The sequence below is a fragment of the Paramisgurnus dabryanus genome, chromosome 23 (assembly GCF_030506205.2).
Source record: "Paramisgurnus dabryanus chromosome 23, PD_genome_1.1, whole genome shotgun sequence".
In the NCBI taxonomy this organism is placed as follows: Eukaryota; Metazoa; Chordata; class Actinopteri; order Cypriniformes; family Cobitidae; genus Paramisgurnus; species Paramisgurnus dabryanus.
In genome coordinates this window covers 11,211,046-11,231,164 of record NC_133359.1, presented here as the reverse complement: position 1 = coordinate 11,231,164, position 20,119 = coordinate 11,211,046, and the positions used below count along the sequence as shown (strand labels likewise).

General features: G+C 38.2%; 1 protein-coding gene across 3 annotated transcripts; it reads right to left on the bottom strand.

Moving 5' to 3' along the window:
- Positions 1-294: 294 nt before the first annotated feature.
- Positions 295-19,458, bottom strand: kctd15a (potassium channel tetramerization domain containing 15a). 3 transcript variants are annotated; one of them, XM_065291918.2, is made up of 5 exons: positions 19,100-19,458; positions 17,283-17,395; positions 15,917-16,061; positions 6,883-7,188; positions 295-2,108 (listed from the first exon to the last, which is right to left on the bottom strand). In XM_065291918.2, the coding sequence occupies exons 1-5, from the start codon at positions 19,109-19,111 to the stop codon at positions 1,950-1,952; spliced, it is 735 nt and encodes a 244-aa protein (XP_065147990.1). In that variant the 5' UTR covers positions 19,112-19,458; the 3' UTR covers positions 295-1,949. The 3 variants fall into 3 exon arrangements, with proteins under 3 accessions (XP_065147990.1, XP_065147988.1, XP_065147989.1); XM_065291916.2 differs by having other exon boundaries at positions 17,283-17,458; positions 19,100-19,453; XM_065291917.2 differs by lacking the exon at positions 19,100-19,458 and adding an exon at positions 18,797-19,085 and having other exon boundaries at positions 17,283-17,458.
- Between the last annotated feature and the right edge of the window lie 661 nt (positions 19,459-20,119).

Sequence of the window (20,119 nt, the reverse complement as noted above, 5' to 3'; positions counted from 1 at the left end):
CCATTTAGACTTCAAAAATCATAAAACTTGTATTAATCTATAAAGATTATCAAATTGGTAAGTGTCAAACTTTTGTAAAACACAATTTTTTGCAATAATCCCAAAGTCTATGGGAAAAATGAACAGGCTTTTTTGCGAGAGAACCAGTGTCCCACTTACTCCTGGGGTTGGCCTACAAAAATACGTCATCCCTACATCACACTGCCAATATTTTTGTAGTTATTCCAATACCTAAAATATCTTATAAGGTAGAAATCTTGAGCTTGGGCCTTGAAGTCAAAAAAGTCCAATGAATAGTTTAAAATAGGGAAAGAAATCCAACAATTTATTAAAAGTTCATTTTATCAACACCAATTACAAAAAGAATGTGACGATTCAAATAAACACATGCCTGACATACCACTATGATTCATATCAATAATAATCCATTACAAAAAAATGTTTTATTTAAATAATATACATTTGGACCGTACTGCAATATACATCTTGACACAACATCCATTAGTGCAGTATTTAAATTAAGATTTATGCAATGGCTGACCTGGCACGCTCTTTGCACCGGAGACGAGTTCAACGACCCTTTTTTTGCATTTGCGAGGATGTATCCTTAAGGGCAAATTTTTTATAATCTTGTCTCTGAACTCGAAACCAAAAATTGCATTTAGGGGAATGCAATCCTGCTGTGAGCCAATATGTACATATTTGTTGGATAGCATAAAAAGATGATGCTGCCGAGTTAAGACAACAAGCAGCGCGATTCAATGTTACTTTTGAAATGTTGAGGCAGATGCCTTAATAAAATGATCCCATTTTACAACACATTACGCATTTCAGTCTGTTTACCAGCCACCGAATTAACCTTTCAAGCTCTGTGCATCTCCGATACGAGAAAAAAGAGATGGTGGGAAAGTGACCTTAGCTCCTGGTGAGGAGTCTGACCCGTAACCCAACATCTCTGAGCTTTAAGGGGCAATCTGATATACAGTGCAAAGAGCCCTGGAGCATTGCATTCATTAGCCATCTCCATAATCTCATTTTTTTTCAAGCTGCCTTCAAACAAAATGTTGGTTATCTACAAGAGATCTTCGCTTAACTTTATCCTGCTATTAAAGCAATCACATATAATGAATGTTTGGAATTTTTATGTTGCCGTATGCAAGAATAAACAACCGTTTTGGTACATTCAAGGCTGGTTTGAAGAAACCAGCAAGAGAGAAAGATAGTGAGTGCCCTTTTCATGGTGGATTTAGCGATGCCATCAGAAAAGCTCTCGCAAATGAGTCCAGGTTTCCCTTCGGATATGCTCGAACAAAAAACCTCTCTGAATGCATTACCAGGCTGTCTGCTTTGGCCACGTAGCCTCTAGTCAAAAAAGCATGGACAGAGACTGCACTCACAACCGAATGACTTCTGAGAACCGCTCTCGAATCCTTCATGTAGTGAAACAACAGCAATAAACCTGTAGGTCATAAAAGATCGGTTTTAAACAGATGAGACTGGAAAATGAGAACGTTAGATATCTAGATTACAAATGGATTCTGGGCACAGGACAGAATTTGTATTTTGTGCAGACCCGTTAGGTCGGAAGTCTGGCGGTTTGGTTTTGCAACGATCCAGCCGAAAGAGATCGTGTAGTGGTAAATTTAGCTCGTGATTCTGAACTACAACAACAACAAAATCTGCAAGTATTTTAAATAACTGTGCCAGCAAATTCAACTCGAGGTGAACCGGGGTCTTTGAAACTCTATCCTCGCTTTCGTTTATAAAGAAGAAGGGTCATCCAATGAAGCCATTACTTGTGTATTTACTAACATTTCAGTCTTAAGTTCAAGAGTTCGAAGAGTCAAGCAGAAGATTCTTCTTGCAAATGAATGTCTTGTGTTTGTCCGTTGGCGTTTTTTTCTTCTTCAAAAGCAGACTGAGGTGTTCGTGGTTGGCGCGAGAGCCGGCTAGTCCAGAGGCTCCTGTTTTATCCTGATGGGCGTGTGGCTGCTTTGACATCGTCTGTCCTCTCGACTCAGGATGTATTCGCTGAACTGGGAGGAGTCGACGCCCCCGCCGCATGACGCTACCATGCTGAAGCCTTTTTGGAAGAGTCTCTCCAAAACCTAGAAATCAAAGAAAGATTTGGGTCATTCTTTGAAACTCAAGTCATTTATTGTTCTATACATAAATCATCAGATCGGTGTGAAAATATAACCTTGATATCTTTAAATATTCACTGAGTTAGGTCATGTCTAAGATGGAAATCAAAGTAAAATCAAACTTTTTTTAATCTCATAATATGAGACTGCACTCCACATTATGGAAGGCCATGGAGGTCAGTTTGCGAATGGCTTTTGGGTGATTTTTAGTAATGCTGGGTAAAGACTAATCGCATACATAATATATATATATATATATATATATATATATATATATATATGTATATGAAAATATAAATGAATATATATACATAATAATTACACACAGAACACACTCATATATAATATGAAAAAACTCACTTTTAATTTATATGCAATTAATCGCGATTAATCTTTGCCTAGCACTCATTTTTAGGTGTAGGGGTGCGTGGGGCAGAAACTAACGCGGGGTAAGTTGTAACACGGACTGTTTTCATTGTTGGATAAGGTTGAGCGTTTTGTATTTCCGGTATTTTTTTCACGCTGCCAAAAGATGATCTCCCGCAAATTATTGGAAATGTATAATGTTTTTCCAGAGAGTTATTGATGAACGAGTGTTTTGGTGGCATGAGTACCATCCAATGCTATGTCATATCAATCAGTGTCTTGTTGACTAAAACATAGCATCATTTTGAAATATGTCTGCAGCTCTTAGCAACTTTTTGGTGGGCTTGAAAATATTTTGACCCAGCGGGGTTACAGTAATTGTAACGCTGTGTTACAACTAACCCCTCAGCACTTACGATATTAAAGCATTAGCGTAATTCTTGCCGATGTTTTTAAATAGACTACACACAAATGATTGCTGGCTGCCAACAAAATAAATGTGCCTGTCTTATCAAAAATCGTGTGTCAAATGTATTTGTGTTCATATCTTTAATATTGATTGAATAAGGTAACGTCAAAGATTGAAATCATAATGAAATGAATGGCTTAAATCAGACTTTGCTCATTATCTTAGAATTTATAATTCTTAGGTCTTATATAAAAAAAATGTTTTGTCATAATTGTGCTGCTTTTTCTCACATATTTAGACATTTGTGTCCATTTATAATTGAACTATTGTTAGAAAAGGGCTGGATGAATGAATACAGTGTGGATATCTGTCTATTATAGACAGATATATAAACAATATCCACTTCAAGTATATAGACAAAATCGCATTGAAATATTTGCCTGCAAACTTAATTTTTAGCAAGTGTTACAACTAACCCCCTGCCTGTTACAATTGACCCCACCTATGGGGTAAGTTGTAACGTTTGCACTTCTGTCACGTTTGGTGTAACTGTCCAAGAATGGTAAATAGTAGAAACAAACTTCAAATGTTCATTTGTAGCAGAGATGTGTGTGTTGCTTATGTAAAAATATAATTAACCAAACTCAAATATTTTTTGAATGATTGAGCCAAAACCAAAAAGCGTTAGGTTGTGCCCCGCTCTCCCCTACTGTCTCTTTAAATTTATTGTTCGTCTGATAAAAAATGTACTTTAAACTAAAACTGATCAAAATGTTTCATTCACTGAGCCTTTCTGTATTTCAACTTTGGAGTAACTTTTGAAGTAAACACTTATTTATGCCAGTCTATCAGCACTTCAGATAGTTGCATCAAGACGCATTTAAAATGTGCAATATCAGTAACGGCGCTATCAACAACTTCACGCTTCCATTACCCTCAGACGCTTCTCACTCCAACCCATCCACCAGGAATGGGAAGAAGCGAGCAGACATCCCCTGGGCTGTTTACAGGGGTTTGATGCGGAGTCAAATGAGAATAGGCTCCCCCACTGACAGCCCCACACTGAAGACGACCGAGTCTTTCATTACAAACTCAACACAGATCATCTGGGCTACTGTCAGAGATCCCTCACCGAAAGCCCTGTCCGCTGTCGCCGTCGTTCCGAACGAAAACCAAACGAAATGTTTTATCTGCCGGAGCGCTTGTAGATTTTTTTGAAATTCAATACGTGCCGCCTCTAGTATTCACTAACTCCTGCACTTCTTTCAAGTGTGCTTCACATGAAAATGAAAGTTGGGGCTCGGGGCTACAAAGCCAGATAAAAGTCCCTCCGCCAAAAAAAAAATGAAGAGAGAGGGAATCAACTGCACAAGGCCTGAGAAAAAATTTCCAGCCTTATCCTCACTTTGGAAGTTGACGCTGAGGAGAAACTTGTAGAGGAAATGAGCGCTTCTTACGAAATACACGGATAAGGTATGAAAGAGTTCGACTGGCTTATTTAAGAACCAAAGATTTCATTTTAAAGCATAGTGTGCTATCGTTGTTAAGACCCAATTGCATCAGAGTTACAAAAAATAGTAATGATGCAAAAATCGGGCGACTTTGAAGTTTTCCAAGCTTTTCTGTAAGATTTGGCAACTTTATGACAAATATTACAAGAATATTGTACTGTTAACTTCAGTGGTATCAAACTGTCCTACAGTTGGTAAAAACAAGCCACCAATAGAATTCCAAGAGTCAATTATACAATGAGTTTTGCATTAACTTCCATTATACATGAATTTGTCAATCCATCTTTCTATTTGCTTTTAAAGGAACACTCCACATTTTTTGAAAATATGCTCATTTTCCTGCTCCCCTAGAGTTAAACATTTGATTTTTACTGTTTTGAAATCCATTCAGCTGATCTCCGGGTCTGGCGGTACCACTTTTAGCATAGCTTAGCATAATCCATTGAATCTAATTAGACCATTAGCATCACGCTAAAAAATAACCAAAAAGTTTCGATATTTTTTTCTTATTTAAAACTTGACTTCTGTAGTTACTTCGTGTACTAAGACCGACGGAAAATTAAAAGTTGTGATTTTCTAGGCCTATATGGCTAGGAACTATGCTCTCATTCTGGCGTAATAATCAAGACTTTGCGGTCGTAACATGGCTGCGGAGGCGTAGTGATATAACGCAGCGCCCGAAAATAGTCCCCTGCTATTGAAAGTTACTAAGGGGACTATTTTTAGCTGCTGCGTAATATCATTGTGCCTCCTGCAGCCATGTTACGACCACAAAGTCTTGATTATTACGCCAGAATGAGAGTATAGTTTCTTGCCATATAGGCCTAGAAAATCGCAACTTTTCATTTTCCGTCGGTCTTAGTACACGATGTAACTACAGAAGAGTCAAGTTTTAAATAAAAAAATATCAAAACTACTATTTTTGTGCGCAATGCTAATGGTATAATTAGATTTAATGGATTATGCTAAGCTATGCTAAAAGTGCTAGCACCAGACCCAGAGATCAGCTGAATGGATTCCAAAACGGTAAGAATCAAATGTTTAACTCTAGGGGATCTGCAAAATAAGCATATTTTCAAAGAAAGTGGAGTGTCCCTTTAACAAACTGTGGTTTTATGCATAGATTAGAATATTAATTTACATTGCATTTACATTTATGCATTTGTCAGATACTTTCAATGCAACTTACAAGGAAAGCACTTTAATAATCAGTATGTATGTTTCCCATAGCCTTTTGCGCTGATAATAACGCAATGCTCTACCACTGAGCACACATCTTTAATAAAGCACATCTATATGTAAAACCGTGTAGGAGGTAATGAGAAATAATACAAGATATAGGATGTCTGCAGCCTTCCAAATATTCATGCATTGAAATCTAAAAGCTTATGATCTTGACATTACACTCGCTTCTGTGATGGTTGCATCATTTTTAAATTTCTTACAGTAAACGGCTACGATTTCTTGCCAGCAAACTCATCTCTCTCCCTCTGTGTTTGTATATGTCTCTCATCCACTGTCATTCTTCTCTCATCTACTCAAACTTCGCAGGTGGGTTTATGCGAACACCCGAGACGTGTGACGCTGAAAATATCCGCCCGCGTGAATCAGCTGGTTGAGTGCGCAAAAACAACGAGCGTTATCGGACGCAGTAATTAGTTATACCGTAAGTCGATTAGGCGTGTGTAAAAAGTAGCTTAAACCAGTTTAGGTTGTTCAAAGAAACCAAAGTACGGTATTAAAAATGCAGCATGTGTGTTTAAAACGCTCGGGGCGCAGAAATGTTGGAGCACTTTTTCAACCGGAGAGATTTGTCTTAAGGATGAGCTACAAATAAATTATGCATATAATTTCCCTCTCTTCTCCTCTCGTTTTCATGGCTATATATTCCTACATTACCATCGCCTCTAGGACTCAAAGTACCGGACGTTATAACATCTGCGCACGTTATGTATACATGTGTTATGGCACCTTTTAAACAGCCGATTCGTGAAGTATGTGAGTTCATCTCGTGGGTGTAACAGCACTTCTGCAGCTGTAAAACCACACCTTTATCCACACTTGCCTGTTAAACCTCTCACCATCTCACATCTCTATCTGTTTGGATGCTGCACTTAAACTGCCTTCAAGACACATCATGAGAAATATCCAGCCAATCAACCAAGAAAAACCAAAGTACATTTAAAGTCTGTGTCTAACATTTGTGTATTCAAAGAACGACTGACGAGTATCATGGTGAAAATGTTGTGACACACAGCTTCTATATAACCTCCAATGTGAAGTGATTGACACTTCTGACCTCCGATGTAAGTTTATACACTAGTCAACATTTGAAGTGGATCGTTATATACACTTATATACAGTTTCATGTCAAATAAAACTTTGCTGCTCCTAATCTCATAATTAGATTTTAAGACTTTTGTCACAATCCAAGCTTAAGGCAATGCTGTACCTGCACAGAGTTGAGCCTGCAGTAGCCATTCAGTGGAAAGCGAATGACGTGGGTCGGGTCTTGGTTCCAGCCGGCGTTGACGGAATTACACATGACGTCCCCTGTCTCTGGGAAAATCTCCTCTATGAGGGCCTTGTCCCCACTGATGGCGATCCTCTCGCCCAGGTCAGGGGTCACTCGCACCACTAGGCACTCGCAAGGCTGAGCGGTCCGCCGCTGCTCCCGGTCCTGTTTCCAGCGCTCCAGCTCTTTAACCATAGGCGTCAGCTGGTAGAACCGAGCCTCCTCGTACAACAGCTGGAACTCCTGCGGGAACAACACATGGATGTGAAAACGTGTACGGAGAGACAGACGGTGGAATGTTGTGAAGATACAAACAAATAAATAAACAAAAGTAGCAAGAGCATAAAACAAAATACAGAGTAATGACGGGCCCTAGAATTATAAGAATTATAATTACACCGCTTCGCGCCGTGCCGCATTACCACCTTGGGTGTGCATTATTTTCAAATAATTCAAAGGAAAGGAGTCAATTATTCCGCTTATACCACGGTTACCACAAACATTGCTCAACACCCATGGAACATTTCTCAGCCAATCAGAATGCAAAATTCAACAAGCCCGTGGTATAAATGAAAATAAGCAACCAAACAAAGAGATCAAATAAATAAACAAACAACCCATAAAGCAAACAAATAAAACAATCTACAGAGCAAACAAATCAAACCGAAAAGCAAACAAATGAGTGAAATTGGGTGAACAAACCATACAGCAAATAAATCAACAAGCAAGCAAACCATACAGAAATCAAATGAACAAACAAATCTATGAGCAAACAAACAATAGAGGAAACAAATAAACAAATACGTCGACAAGCAAACAAACCATACAGAAAAAAACAATAGAGAAAATAAGCTTAAAAATTAACAAGCAAACAAACCATACAGAAAACAAATACGTTTCCTCTCTTGTTGGTTTGCTCATAGATTTGTTTGCTTATTTGTTTCCTCTATCGTTTTGCTTGCTTGTTGACGTATAAACCATACAGAAAATACATAAACAAATCTGTGAACAAACAAACAATAGAGGAAACAAATAAACAAATCTATGAGCAAACAAACAATACAGAAAATGAACATAAAAATCAACAAGCAAACAAACCATACAGAAAACAAATACGTTTCCTCTATTGTTTGTTTGCTCATAGATTTGTGTTTATTTGTTTCTGTATGATTTGTTTTCGTGTTGTTTTTTGTTGTTGTTTATTTTCTCTATTGTTTGTTTGCTCATAGATTTGTGTGTTTATTTGTTTCTGTATGATTTGTTTGCTTGTTGTTGTTTTTTGTTTCTTTTCTCTATTGTTTGTTTGCTCATAGATTTGTGTGTTTATTTGTTTCTGTATGATTTTTTTCTTTTTGTTTTTTGTACATAAACAATTCTGTGAGCAAACAAACAATAGAGGAAACAAATATGTCAAACAAACCATAAAAAAACAAATAAACAAATCTATGAGCAAACAAACAAGAGAGAAAATAAACATAAAAATCAACAAGCAAACAAACCATACAGAAAACAAATACGTTTCTTCTGTTGTTTGTTTGCTCATAGATTTGTGTGTTCATTTGTTTCTGTATGATTTGTTTTCTTGTTGTTTTTGTTGTTTATTTTCTCTATTGTTTGATTTCTCATAGATTTGTGTCTTTATTTGTTTCTGTATGATTTGTTTGCTTGTTGTTGGTTTTTTGTTGTTTTTTCTCTGTTGTTTGTTTGCTCTTAGATTTGTGTGTTTATTTGTTTCTGTGTGATTTGTTTCCTTGTTGTTTTTTGTTGTTGTTTTTCTCCATTGTTTGTTTGCTTATAGATTTGTTTGTTTGTTTATTTGTTTGATTTCTCTATGGTTTTGCTTGCTTGTTGACATACAAACCATACAAAAAAACAAATCTATGAGCAAACAAACAATAGAGGAAACAAATACGTCAACAAGCAAACAAACCATACAGAAAACAAATAAACAAATCTATGAGCAAACAAACAATTAAGGAAACAAATAAACAAAAACGTCAACAAGCAAACAAACATACATGTATGTAGCTCAGTGGTAGAGCATTGCGTTTGCAGTGCAAAAGGTCATGGGTTCGAACCCAGGGAACACAAGTTAATAAAAATGTATAGCTTGTAATGCACTGTAAGTCGCTTTGGATAAAAGGGTCTGCCAAATGCAGAAGTAAATAAACACACAAATCTATGAGCAAACAAACAATAGAGAAAATAAACATAAAAATCAACAAGCAAACAAACCATATAGAAAATAAATACGTTTCCTCTATTGTTTGTTTGCTCATAGATTTATGTGTTTATTTATTTCTGTATGATTTGTTTTCTTGTTGTTTTTTGTTGTTGTTTATTTTCTCATAGATTTGTGTCTTTATTTGTTTCTGTATGGTTTGTTTGCTTGTTGTTGTTTTTTGTTTATTTTCTCTATTGTTTGTTTGCTCATAGATTTGTTTGTTTATTTGTTTGTTTCCTCTATAAAAAACTAATCTATAAGCAAACAAACAATAGAGGAAAAAAATAAACAAATACGTCAACAAGCAAACAAACCATACAGAAAACAAATAAACAAACATATCTATGAGCAAACAAACAATAAAGGAAACAAATAAACAAATATGTCAACAAGCAAACAAACTCTACAGTAAACAAATCTATGAGCAAACAAACAATAGAAGAGACAAATATGTCAATAAGCAAAGAAACCATAGATGTAACAAATAAACAAACAAATAAATGCGCAAACAGACAATAGAGGAAATAAACAAACAACAACAAACAAGTCAAACAGAAAACAAATAAATCAAAGATAAAACAAACAAACAACTGCATGATGTGGGACGTTTTTGTATCCTTAGTAACTTCTTAGGGCTAACGCACATTTATACTTCGATTTCTTATGTGTTTTCATAAAGCTGTGAAGACACTAAGAAGGGTGTAATGAACTTACTAAACAAAACATACATCTAAAATTGTTTTCACTTATATAAGTCGCATCAGTGCAAAGAATTATATATATATAAGGATACAAAAAGAGGGCACAAAATGTTGAAAAGTTGAATAATTAATTTATATAATTTAGGATGTAGCATGCAAACAGACCAACACATGAAGCAGTTAAGCCCATCTGACCCATCTATAGATAGGATTTGGGCAGGGGATGGGGGGCACATGCCCCACGGCTCTCCCTTCATACACACACAATGTGGTCCGACAGCACAGATTGCCTGCCTGAGCCCGAGGCGTCCTTCACCCTACAGCATATTTACACTCGCCTTTTATTAAAGCAATTTCTACTAAAGCAGATGGCAACGTGCTTCAGTCCTGCCATTAAAAACACCAAAAATTCAAAAATCTCTCTATATACATCCACCATAAAAAGGCTCGTGTGGACAAATTTGGGAAAATAAAGATGGTAGCTCAATGCTAGAGTATTGCTCTTAGCAGCTAGCACAAAGGTCATGGGTTTGATTCCTATTGAACACACATACTAATAATATGTATGCACAGTAAGTCGATTTGGATGAAAGCGCCTGCCAAATGCATAAATGTAAAGACATTAACTACTTGTTTCACAGACTAGGTTTAAGGCTAATCCTAGACTAAAACACATTTTTGAGTTGTCTCGACTGAAAATAATTTGCAATGACAGATCTTAAAATACACCAGTGCCATTGATTCGTCTCAAGATACACACCAGTAAGGCATGTTTATAAAAGATGCTTAAACATTTTAATAACTAAGGCCTAGTCATGGCTTTACCTAAGCCTGGTCTGTGAAACCAGGACTAACTGTTTTATATTGTGGTTGTATTATTTGTGTTTAAAAAATGAATTATTGTAAAAATAAGCATGAAAATATTAAAACCCATTCAGTTCTTAATGCTAATGCACTGGTTTGGCTTTGAGCCTGGTGGGCATGTGAGATACGACCATGATCTTCCTCTGGTTCTTCATACCCGCCCTGTAAACCTACTCATTTCACTGCAGGCTACGCCACCAACAACAGCATCTCAGACACAACGCTTTTACAATTACCACAAGAAAAGGAGTTGTTTTCTTGCCCGCACCCCTCCCTCAGACTCTCCTCTTTCTCTCCCTCTTTTTCCCTCTCTTCCTTTCTTTTGCACATACTGCTGCTGACAACATGGATACGGAGACTTTAGGCCTTCGGGCTCTTGCTAATTCAAAGAAAAACAAGCTCAGCTTCTTTCCCAGGTCTATGGCGAGGGCTGGGTATGTTTTAACAGAGACTCCTTGTGTGAGTCACGTTCAGGAAAGGGAAGCTAAAAGCATCGGCCCACACGAGAGAGAGAGAGTTTAGTCTTCGGGCCATATACGTATGGACAAATGAGAGTGGATGTTATACATGGCACATATATTTTGAGAACAAACTTTTCTAAGAGAGCGAGAATGGCATTGATTAAAGCAATCGATATGGAAATGAAATGGATGACTGGAAGAGGATCAATCGTATCCCATCATCTCCAAGCACCTGTTTATGTATACATAGTTAAAAATACAAGTTTCAGTGGTGCATTAAGACTTTACATAATGAACTGTATTGTTTTTTATAAACTTAGAATGAGCCGTTTTTATTTACATACACAGCGGGTCTCCTTACATGGAAGTTTCTACAGTAGCCCTAAACGGACAAACTGCTCTACAGAGTGATTTTCATCACTATGTTGTCTCAGACAACAACATGTTACCATAGGTTCTCAATGCATTTCGAAAGGGAGGGGTTAGATATGGAATATGCCGTTGGTTGCAATTCACAGTCTCACCTCTAGATGCCACTAAAATCTACAACCTTTACCTTTAAATATAAACCTAGCGTGCCGCACAAGCCCTGAAAAGTAAACCCAAAACATCTCGATCGCCCCCCAGTGACTGGCCCCAGTATAGGTCATAAAGCCCGCCCCCCCATGTTATTCAATGGGACTTGAGACCAAAAAAAATTTAATCAAAACATCTGAAATATCACATTTTCAAATATCTTTTTTCCGAAGCTGGTTTCTGTTATTTACTGTAGTTTTTATCACGCTGATGTAAATTCAAATGTTTGTTTTTAAAATAAGTTTGTTTTTAGTTAGTTATTTAATGACGGTGGTGTGACGTTATGATTGACAGCTGTGATATCGTGTGATATGTGCATTCTGCAAGAGCGGGGTCTTGATTTCACTACTTTACTTCCTGCTCACTACTGCGCAGGACTGGTCCCGAAATCGCTACTGCGCAGACTCAAGACCCAAGATGTCAGCGCCATATCGGGACACTGGCGGCTTTACTTTTCACCAATGGAAGAGAGCAAACAGGCGTCGTCCATCTTTTTTTACAGTCTATGATATAAACATATTCAACCATTGGGTTTAAACTAACCTACGCTGAATGGTTTTGAGTGATTTCAATGTTAAGTCAATGTAAAGACACGTTGACGCGCGTCTGGAGGTCTAGCGGCACGAAAGAGGCGTTTAGCGCGCCGCGAATGACACGAATTGAGTGTTGCCGCGGGAAATGTGCTAGTTGAAAATTTGAACTTTGGCGGAAAAACGCACCCCATTAACCAATAAGGAGCTTGCTATAGTATTAATGAGATTACAGGAAGTGAGCAAATTGCAAAAGCTCCTCCCATGAAGCAAATTTCCATGTGAATGTCTCAATGACAAAAATTTCAATAAAGCGAGTACACTCAAAATGTTTAGGCGTCCAACTTTGACGCCTCAAACGTGTCTGGTGTGAACCCACAGTTATAGCAGTGCTTCTCATGGTGGCTTTCTTGTCTTTAAACCTTTTAACTCTTTCTTCGTCAATTAAGAGAAAACGCTTCCCTGCCAATGACAAGTATTTCCGGCAATCCGTAATACCGCTATTATCCACCAGGTGGTTGGGTTTTACCCAACTAATAAAACTCGGATGTATCGTCCTAGGGCAAACAGCTATATGTCCGTGTATGTTTTGAGGATCGCTCTGAATCTTATTTCTTTCATAAGTCCTTCATAAAAAGTGAATTATCTCAGCTTTTTGCTTAAAATTTGGTGTTTTTGAAGAAACATACCCATATTGCAGAGGTGATAAAAGTGAACTAATGAAGGTAGGATAAAACTTTTTTTTTTTTAAAAGCAGAGGGTTTGTGATATATTGTATGTTTATATATTTAAAGAAGACAATTTTTCTGGAAGGCATTAAACTTGTGAAAATCATGAAAAATGTTGGCGCTGGCTGGCAACTTTTATAAAAAACGCTGGCAGAGAAAGAGTTAAAATCAACGAGTATATCATCATGGTATAATGTTAGGTATTTTTGTCACAGAAAAGTGAAAAACTCACTTTGGGACAAACTTTTTGCCACATATACTCTAAAAAAAAATGCTGGGTTGTTTTAACTCATTTTAACACAGAAAGAAATTCCCCCAGCTGTTGGGTTAAATTAACCCAGAAAATATTTATATTTGACCCAACAAGGAGTTAAAACAATTTAGCATTTTGGGTTGAAACAACCCAGCATAGGTTAAATTATAAAAATTTTTAGTGTATCCTTCTGGAATATGGTAATATTATGGTACTATATGGTATAAAACCAATACAGTATTAGTCACAGGGTGTTTCATGTAGTACACTTCTGCAGTCAGTTTTACTATTCATCATGTTTATTTTTAGGATGTGTGCCTAACGCCCCATTCAGACAGCCAACGACCAGCAGTAGCAGAGCGACGCGATCTCATTCATTTCAATGGAAACCGGGCGACTTCCGGCGACACGAGTGAAAGTGACCGTTGGCGACCGTATGGGCGTGTCCAGCGACGCGAGAAAATTAAGAAAAGTTTAACTTTATGCAAATGTCGAGCGAATTTCGGGAGCGACTACCAATGAGAACAAAGCAGTGGAGTTCACGTCATCCTTCTATCGTCATTTACTGGCGTGGATGGTACTCATTTGTTTATGACAAGCAGATTTAGAAACGCCTCATTGAAAGAGACGAGCGACACACAGCGATAACGTCGCTGGCTGTCTGAACGGGGTGTAACTAGTAAAAGTAGTAATATTTTTTTACTCCTTTTTAAAGACATTTTATATGCTACTTAAAAATAAAAATTTTCATGTCTGAACGCTTTGGAAACTTCTCTTGGCTCTGACTAATGCTTTGTTATAACCTTTTGTACATTTTGGCATGTGCCAGCACACATATTGATTTGGTGATCTTGATACGTTGGAGTCACGACCGACAACAGCAGAACCCGGCAGTGACTGCGCAGGGCCACGCGTGCCGACCGGTTCACTTAGTCAATGTTGAGTTTTCCCGCTCGCACAGGTCAGGGCACGGTACGCTTTGTTGAGTTATAAATGCAAACATAATGGGATGTAATGTTCCTCTGTTCTGTTCTATACATTTTTTATGTTCGGCTATAAAATCATCTTACTCAGTGGATGAAGGCCGGTCGTGGAGCCTGAGGCGGAAACAGTCAGTCCCACCCTAATTAATCCCATTGACACAAATACTTTAACCCATGTGATTTGAACTCAGGCGGGTGTAGTTCTTTACTAACTTATCCGCCATCATTGAGGGAAAACATTCATAGCCGGGTGTGAGTTCACAAGCAGTATCTCACATAGATTAGCTTGATATTAAACTTAACCAAGCAGTTTCCTGGACAAAGTTTAAGGACTAGGCCTTGGTTACATTAGGACATTTTAGTAGTTTTTACAAACATGTTTTTAAACAAAAAACAATACTGGTGTGCATCAATGGCACTGATATATGTTAAAGGGACACTCCACCTTTTTTTAAATATGCTAATTTTCCAGCTCCCCTAGAGTTAAACATTTGATTTTTACCGTTTTGGTATCCATTTAGCTGATTTCCGAGTCTGGTGGTACCATTTTTAGCATAGCTTAGCATAATTCATTGAATCAGATTAGACCATTAGCATCACAATAAAAAAATAACCAGAGTTTTGATATTTCTCCTATTTAAAACTTGACTCTTTTGTAGTTACATTGTGTACCAAGGCCGACAGAAAATTAAAAGTTGCGATTTTCTAGGCAGATATGGCTAGGAACTATACTCTCATTCTGGCGTATGCTGCCGTAACATGGCTGCAGGAGGCGCAATGATATTACGCAGCAGCCGAAAATAGTCCCCTGCTATTAAAAGTAACCAAGGGGACTATTTTCGGCTGCTGCGTAATATCATTGCGCCTACTGCAGCCATGTTACGGCAGCAAAGGCCTTGATTCCTACGCCAGAATGAGAGTATAGTTCCTAGCCATATCTGCCTAGAAAATCGCACCTTTAATTTTTTCGTCGGTCTTAGTACGCAACTACAGAAGATTCAAGTTTTAAATAGGATAAATATCGAAAAATATCAGATTCAATGGATTATGCTAAGCTATGCTAAAAGTGGTACCGCCAGACCCGGAGATCAGCTGAATGGATTCCAAAACAGTAAAAATCAAATGTTTAACTGGAAAATTAGCATATTTTCAAAAAAGGTGGAGTGTCACTTTAAGATATGTCAGTGCGTAATGTTTTTTTTAATGTTGTAAATTAAGGCAGCTTAAACATTTATTTTAGTCTGGGACTAGGATAAACCCAGTCCGGGAAACCACCCCACGAGTCTTAGATTAAATTTTTATTTTGCCTAAAATTAACATGTTGTGACATTTATGCATTTGAGAGACACTTTTATCCAAAGCAACTATATATCAGTATATATCAGTATGCGAGTCCCCTGGGAATCAAACCCATGACCTTTGCACTGTTAACACAATGCATTACCAATGTATCATATACAGCATTGTAATAATGTTCTTAATAAAAGCAGATAAATCTGTAAATGTCCTCTGTTGTATGTAATTGAAACCATTATTTCTCCGTTCCTCTGGGCCCTATCTCAACCGAATGCCATCGATGTGAAGGCCAATGCTTCAAGAAGTACAGACCTACTGAAGAAAAGACATTCACTGTGTTTGTGCATCACTTTACCCTAAAGTCATCGGGAAGGAGGAGTTTGCTGGTTCTCAGGTAGCTCAGGATGAAGCGGAATATCTCTCCATCTCTGTCGATGAAATAATGTTGCTTCAGGCTGTCCAAAACGATCGGTTCAGTGCCATTAAACAGACGACTGATTCTGCGTGGAGATGTTAATGAATCAGTTTTTCATTTTAAGCAGTATAAGCTCAAAATTGTTTCACATTGACCACCTTTAGGAGTTTTGAGACTTTCCCTAATAAAACTAGAATTTTCTCTTTAAATTTCACATTTGAAATAAGTTCAACAGCGAACATGTAAGTAGATTATTTAACCTGATTTAAGCACTGGAATAGGGTCAACCATCTAAAATCGTGTCGTAGTCTATTTCTGCTAAATCTACTTTATCTTCGTTATGATGTTCCTATTTCATTCTTTCACTCCATATCTATCTTTCATCCCCCTTTCTTTCTCTCCAATGCAAAACGCTTAATAGGAAAACCAATTCCCTCCTTTGTGCCCGCGGTGATCTTTTTCTCATATGGTCTTGCCGTTCCCCCAGTTAAAATTTCACCATATAGCTTTGGGCAATCTTAGTTTTTCATCTCGGCCTTTTTTTTCTCCGAAAAGCAATTAAAATGCTGCCTGCTTTTCGCCCTCCCCCATTTTCCTCCCTGTGCTCTCGTGCTCCGTATCCATTAATAAATCAGAGCGAGCCACGCTCTCTGTTAACCTGAACAGATGTGGCAAAGCTCTCGTGCTCTCTCTTTCTACCAAACACGCAAACGCGCGCCGACGTGGTCTCTAACAGGTGGCGTCCCTTTATTCGCAAACTTGTAGTGGGTTTTGCTCATTTTAATGCATTATTTTAAGTCATCTTGAGGCCCCCTTTTGGGACCCTGGTTGGAATTATAGAGATCTACAAGTGGCATTGGTAGACAACTCATGATCTGCACTATACAAGAGTTTAAATTTAAATTAGTACCCAAAAAATCTACTTAAAATGCTGGGTAATGTGAACCAACAAAGTGCTCTTTACTGTAAGTAAATACATTGTTTATTTGTCTATGATAATTTTTTTGTTTGTTTTAGGATTGCAGTCCCATTAGAGAATGATTGTAACCTACCCCACTGAAGAATGTGGTATACTATTGCCTTTACTATAGTAAATTCTGATATCCCTTACATATTAACCAAGGTTTTATAATAGCGAAAGTGCATGTTTTTGATCCATAGATCAGATTTAGCAAACAATGGATAAACTATAGTAGTTACTGTACCACCAAACCAATTTGTGGCAGGTATGCATCAACATCCAGCCTCGCCCATCCATCCCAGTAAATGCCAAAACATGTCAAGCATCACAACAGGTTGCTCTTACCTGGAGTCGGGGTATTTGGTGAGGGTGGCCAGACTGCTGGTGTACATGTGTCCTCCTACATCAATGTGAACCGGAGCGTTGGATTTGGTCAGCTGAGCCGGCAGCGGGATTCCCTGAGCGACCAGAGGAGACACCGGGGAGCGGGTCAAAGAGAGTCGAGACATACTCCTTCCCTCCTGTACAAACGGCACAGTGTCAAATATAAAACCCCTCTTCCCCTCAATCTCCGAGATCTGAGGTGCGCTGTTGGTCGGGAGAGCACTTTTACATCTCCTCCTAAATCGCGTTTTTACCTTAAGAATTAACACCGCAACTCTAATTAAGAAATTTGGCCGGGATTCTTTTACCTCCTTTTTTCATAGAGCCGGAGGGAAGAAACGAAGTGATGCTTATTAGTGAACACGAAAGAAAGAGAGAGGGAGAAAGAGAGGAGGGGGTGCTGGTACTGTAGGTGTCTACCTAGAGGCAATGAGAGGAGAGTGTAAACTCCTCATTAAAGATTTTGGAGCGCACCTACATCACCAACAGCTTAAAGTTTTAAAGTAAGTCTACATTTTAAAATGAGAAGTCCAAACAAGATACAACTTAAACACTCAAGGTAAAAAAAAGCATTTTAAATTATGCTAGCCTATAACGATGACGTTTGAGCTGATGATGCCGCGCTCTTTTAAAATAGGCCTATATAAAATATGCAATTATTGTCACGTCAGTGGTTTACATTTAAAAATAATAGGCACTACGATGCAAAAATATCAATAAAAGCTAAATTTGACTGTTTTGTGGCTTAAATTGACTTATTTTGCAAACAATTTCACCTTGACAGATGGTTAAAGTCGCGTGTCCGTAGGCGCAATGCCTAAAGCGATGCGAACCCATTCTGCTACCTCAGGGGCGTTCAGGTGTTGTTTATAAAAAAATACGTATATATGGCTACTTTATATTTTAAAATGTCCTGATAAAGTCACATTTGCACTTTACGTTTTATCCAACGTGACAAGTTCATTCAGTCAGTCATACTTAAATTTACAAAAATGTTATCTGCCGTCCAGTGTCATTGTAAAAGCAAGTAAATTAACTTAATTTAATATTGTTCTGCTTAGTATGCCGTTGCAAGTTTCGATATTAAACACAACATCCAAATCCTGTCTGGCCTTAGCATCACTTTCATCATAACTGTCGCACTTTTTTTTTTTACAAATTAAAGCAGCAGCAGCTCGTGCTCGTCTTAAAGGTCAGAAGCAAACGCTGAAATCGCGACTTTGACTGATCAGATATCGTTTAAAATCGCATATCTAAGTAAAAATAATAATAGTTTGTTATGTTAAAACTGCGCCAAGTCCCGGGAGTGCGTGAAATATGCCAAGTACCGCACTTCCTGTACGCATAGAGCGCGCTCTGAACTCTCATTTTATACCCAAAATCAGCCCTCCCTGATCTAAAACGGCACAAGCACGACACATTGGCAACGAATAGCACACCAGAGAAACAATCGGATAGGATAAAATCCACCGTACCGTTTCAAACATTTTAGGATGTCCGACGCAATCTGAAGAAGAGTCTCGTTTGAAGGTTGCTCGTCCTTTAGTAACAACTTTTCGTACCAAAAAATCTTTACAATCTCGGTCCACCCACTTCGGCGCTCCACCACGATATCTCCGTTCGGTATCCAAAGCAAAGGTTTGTGAATCCGGCGAAATCTACCAGAAGCGCTATGTGGGTCGCTGTGGCTTTAAAAACTCGCTTTAAACACTGAGGTGTCGGCATAAAGACACTTCCACAAAAGCTACACGGGGAGTCAGTCAAGGCTGCGTCCTTACCTTGGAAGACATCGTTTGTAAATGTATCTTCAGCCCTCTTTAAAACATGAGATCGATCGTGGCGTGTCTTCGTCTCGCTTTTTTGTTGAAGCGTGAGAGCGCGTTGAAGGCACGGCGATCCAGCCCGAATAACAGAGGACAGACGAACAAGAATTCTTGCTCAAGGCTCTCCAAACGCCCCGGGGCAGGATTAGGCTACAATTAGCTCAACCCTGCCCGAGCTGGGGCGAGTTACAAGAACAACATTTGATCTTGCTATTCAGATTTGAAAGCATACGTGTATGTTTGTTTTAATCGCACATTTAACAAATATATGTGAATACTATAGTGTGCGCGAGGATAACGGTTTATTAGGTTACCTGTGCGCGGCGCCGTGCCTTTAACCTTTAGAGCGCGAACGATACTGTATTGTTTTAAAACAGATTTTAGACAAACATGATAGACTTTCGTATAATGTATTATTTATTTTCTTGCCCTTTGTGTGCGTTGCTGTTCCAGAGTTTGATCCCAAAGTATGGGCTTAGGATAATTTGTCTTTATTTTGGCTTTTCGTACCTTTCAGCGTTGTCATAATAATAATATTCTGACGGCCATGAAAAGTAAATGGCGTATATCGATATGCATTGCGCGCGCCCACGCGATTCGCCTCAAGCCAAACGCGCCATTTCAATTTTTGCGCGCGGCTAGATAAAGATGTCTGTCTTGATAGCACACGGCTTTCAGGTGGAAGACAGGTTCATTGTGATGAAAGGAAACATCTTTTAGGAGAGAGACATTTGACAGTTTTGGACCTTTGTAACATTGCTCCCCTTCAACTGTAAATGTCCTGTAGCTTGACATCTGGCGCCAACCAGTGACCAAACTGAATTTCCATGGCAAATACTAGCAGATTCAAATGAGATAGCCTGAAAAACTAATACATTAAAATAAACAAACAACATCATTATTTTAATTTATTTAGTTTTTTTTTTTTGTAAAGGCAAATGTGACGGAAGCCTAAATTTCTACTGAATTCCTTCA

Coding starts and splice junctions, on each gene's coding strand:
- kctd15a (XM_065291916.2), bottom strand. Junction 16,062..17,282: donor ACCAAATACCCCGACTCCAG/GTAAGAGCAACC, acceptor ATCTCCACGCAG/AATCAGTCGTCTGTTTAATG. Junction 7,189..15,916: donor TCCTTCCCGATGACTTTAGG/GTAAAGTGATGC, acceptor TTGTTCCCGCAG/GAGTTCCAGCTGTTGTACGA.